At 33.2% G+C, this 3,141-nt stretch overlaps 1 protein-coding gene across 3 annotated transcripts in view; it reads right to left on the bottom strand.

Annotated features, from left to right (window-relative positions):
• Nucleotides 1–3,141, bottom strand: part of LRRC49 (leucine rich repeat containing 49) — a 127,980-nt gene that overhangs the window by 121,750 nt on the left and 3,089 nt on the right. For all 3 annotated transcript variants that reach the window (XM_003784475.1, XM_003784474.2, XM_003784476.2), the window contains exon 3: nt 2,431–2,518. Coding sequence is in view for 2 of the 3 variants with exons in the window: in XM_003784474.2 (XP_003784522.1) it covers nt 2,431–2,518 (88 nt within the window). In the remaining variant the exon portion in view is untranslated. The remainder of the gene's footprint in view (nt 1–2,430; nt 2,519–3,141) is intronic.

Raw genomic sequence — 3,141 nt, 5'->3', positions numbered from 1 at the left:
TGGATGGATGGGTGGATGTATATATGAAAGGGTAGATGGATGCATGGGTGGATGGATGGGTGGATGTATATATGAAAGGGTAGATGGATGCATGGATGGATGGATGGGCAGATGTATATATGAAAGGGTAGATGGATGCACGGGTAGATGGATGGGTGGATGTATATATGAAAGGGTAGGTGGATGTATGGGTGGATAAATGGACAGATGGGTAGGGGAGTAGTATAATACATTGTCATATATGTGTGTTCACTCTGCCTTATCTTTGAGATTGCTTTGATAACCAAAATCCTGATTCTAGATTTTCCAGTAATTTATCATGATATTACGAGGCACGTATTGCCTCTTTCCCTCTACACACACATTTTAAAATTCTTAATTAAGGCCTTTAATCAATTAAGGTTCGGTGACTGAGATTTTACTGTAGTCACTGTAATATCTGATTCTTATAAAACCTCAAAGATACACAGGTTAACTCTTAACAATATTCTAAAAAGTCTAAAAGAAATCATGTTAAATTTTAGACTAACTAGCCTAAGTAAAACATAAAGTACCTTTACTTTTGACTGAGACTATCATTGGTTAATTTCTACCTACAGGCTATGACATGATTGATTAATTTTAAAAAATAACAGGATAAAAATAATTATTATGATTATCAGGATGCAGTTTATTACACAGAGGTTCCTCAACTTTTCCTAATAAAGTGCTACTTATAATTTTCTCTTATACCCTTGAAGGTAAAAGTTAAGTACAAAAGTCAAGAAAATAGCTATAAATTATGTAGTCTCATCTTTCCATGAAACTGCCTAGAACAATGGAGAAGGCACATCGGAAACAACCAGGTACACGTTTACAACATATCAAATGAGCATCCTGTTACAGAAATTGATTTTGAATGAAATTTTTAAATGAAAGAACAATTAGGATTAGTTTTCCCTAAAGAGTTAATTTGTATTATGTGGGTCATTACTTATATATATGATCTTATTTATCTTGCAGGTTCACAAAATTCAATGTATCCATACTGTTTCCTCATTAGCAAATATCTAATGATACTTGACTACTTAAATAAATTTATCTAGTCAGTCATTCATAAATCTGAATAACAACTACCAACCCTAACTCAAGAAAAATTTAGGGAAAGCATTTAAGTTTGATTCATGATTTAGGAAAAAAAATTAAGATAATATTATCAAAAATGTGAAGAAAATTCACAATGCAAAAATAAAAAACCCTAGCTGAGAATCTGTAGGTTAATATCTATAACTCTGTGCCTAAAATAGAGTCTGGAACATAGTCCACACACTTTGTAAATATACAGGTTGTCCATAAAGTTCACGTGCAATTTACTATGTTAAACTATTTCAAACTGCACATAAACTTTATGTCCACTCTGTATACGGAACTGAACTAAAGAAGGCAAGACAGATGCTTCCTGCACTGTGGAACTGCAGTTAGGTTGATGTTGTGCCCAGCAATTGGCCAAGACAAGAGTATAGCATACAGGAAAGAGAAAAGACATGTCAGATTAGATGAGCCAAGAAGAAGGTCTAGAAGTAACAAAACAAAAAGGGAAAATTAGCCTATATTCCAAATTGTCAAATACTCAGATAGTAATGAGATGAACCATCTAGAAAGGCCCATATTGATCAGACCTTTCATATAAACTCCTACTTTATAGAAGGATTTTGAAGTTTTTAAAACAAGCACATTACAGATACCTAACAGATGTTAGTAACCAACTAAGATTCCAATGTGCTGAAAGAAAAATTCTTCTTTGACATGAGAAATATATTTCAGAAATGTAATCAGATCATATAAGGTAGTACTTGACAATAAGTGATTCATAAACTATATCCATCAGAATCACGTGTGGCATTAGTAAAATGCATTACTTCCAAATTCCACTGAAGACCTACAAAATCAGAATGGGGGAACTGGGAAGATAGAGAGGAAGCACTAAGAATCTGCATTTGTAACAAGATCCCGAGTGATACACATCAAAATTTAAGGACTGTAATATAAAATTTCTCGAATTATATGTGATAGTAAGAGAAAGACTGTATCTTATCTACTCCTGATTTTCCATTCTTTCTGTTGTTTCTTTATTTCCTAATGACTTGTGTTGCTATACTGTTACTCTCATTAGTTAGCCATTTTTCCCAACTCTAATATAGTATTTAGAACATTCTTTTTTCCTATTCTCTAGTGCATAGCTCACTCTCAAACTAGAATAACAATAGCTTTCTCTGTATTGGAAATAATCATCTACACTATATATGTAAAACCAATTCTGACTTAAATAAATACCAAACCAATTTGGTTACCAATGAACTATTACTTAGATCTAGTAATTCAACATTAATAAACAATTAATAGTAATCAAAGAGATCAGAACTGCATCTGCTCTCTGCTCATTGATAATACCTTGCCTACTTGAGTAGTTTTTCTCAAGGTCATGTTGTAAGAGTCTACCAGGGAATGATGATGTTTCTTTATTTAGCCTGAATTCAACCTGAAAAACATTATATAAGAAAAAATATTAGAAAAATTTAATAGTAAGCAATGAAGATATTTACAAAATAATATACAATAACTGATACATGCTACAAACAGATAAACCTTGAAAACATCACACCAAGTGAAAGATGCCAGGCACAAAAGGCCACATACTGTATGTATATGATTCCATTTATATGAAATATCCAGAGATACTTCAATAGGCAAACCCATAGACACAGAAAGCATATTTATGGCTTCCATGAATTTAGGGGAAGTGGGGAATGAGGAATAATTGCATAGTGGGTTAAAAGGATTCCATTTGGAGTGATGAAAGAGTTCTGGAACTAGATAGAGCTGTACAATATTGTGAATGTACTTAATGCCACTAAATTAAAATTGTATACTTTACAATGGTTTAAACAGTAAGTTTAATGTTATGTTGTATTTTACCCACAAAATCAGAGTCAATTTCATGAGGTCAGCTGACAGCATACTCCAACCTGAGGCAGTTCCAATGCTTCCACACCCTCACTACAAATTCAATAATTAAAAGAATCATTTGCTCCATAAGAAACAAAAAGCAGGCTCGGCGCCTATAGCTCAACCGGCTAAGGCGCCAGCCACGTACACCTAAGG

Source organism: Otolemur garnettii, unplaced genomic scaffold (assembly GCF_000181295.1).
Source record: "Otolemur garnettii isolate 467f Iridium unplaced genomic scaffold, OtoGar3 scaffold00011, whole genome shotgun sequence".
Lineage (NCBI taxonomy): Eukaryota > Metazoa > Chordata > Mammalia > Primates > Galagidae > Otolemur > Otolemur garnettii.
Note: the sequence above shows the minus strand (reverse complement) of the source record. Positions and strands in the feature narration are given on the sequence as shown.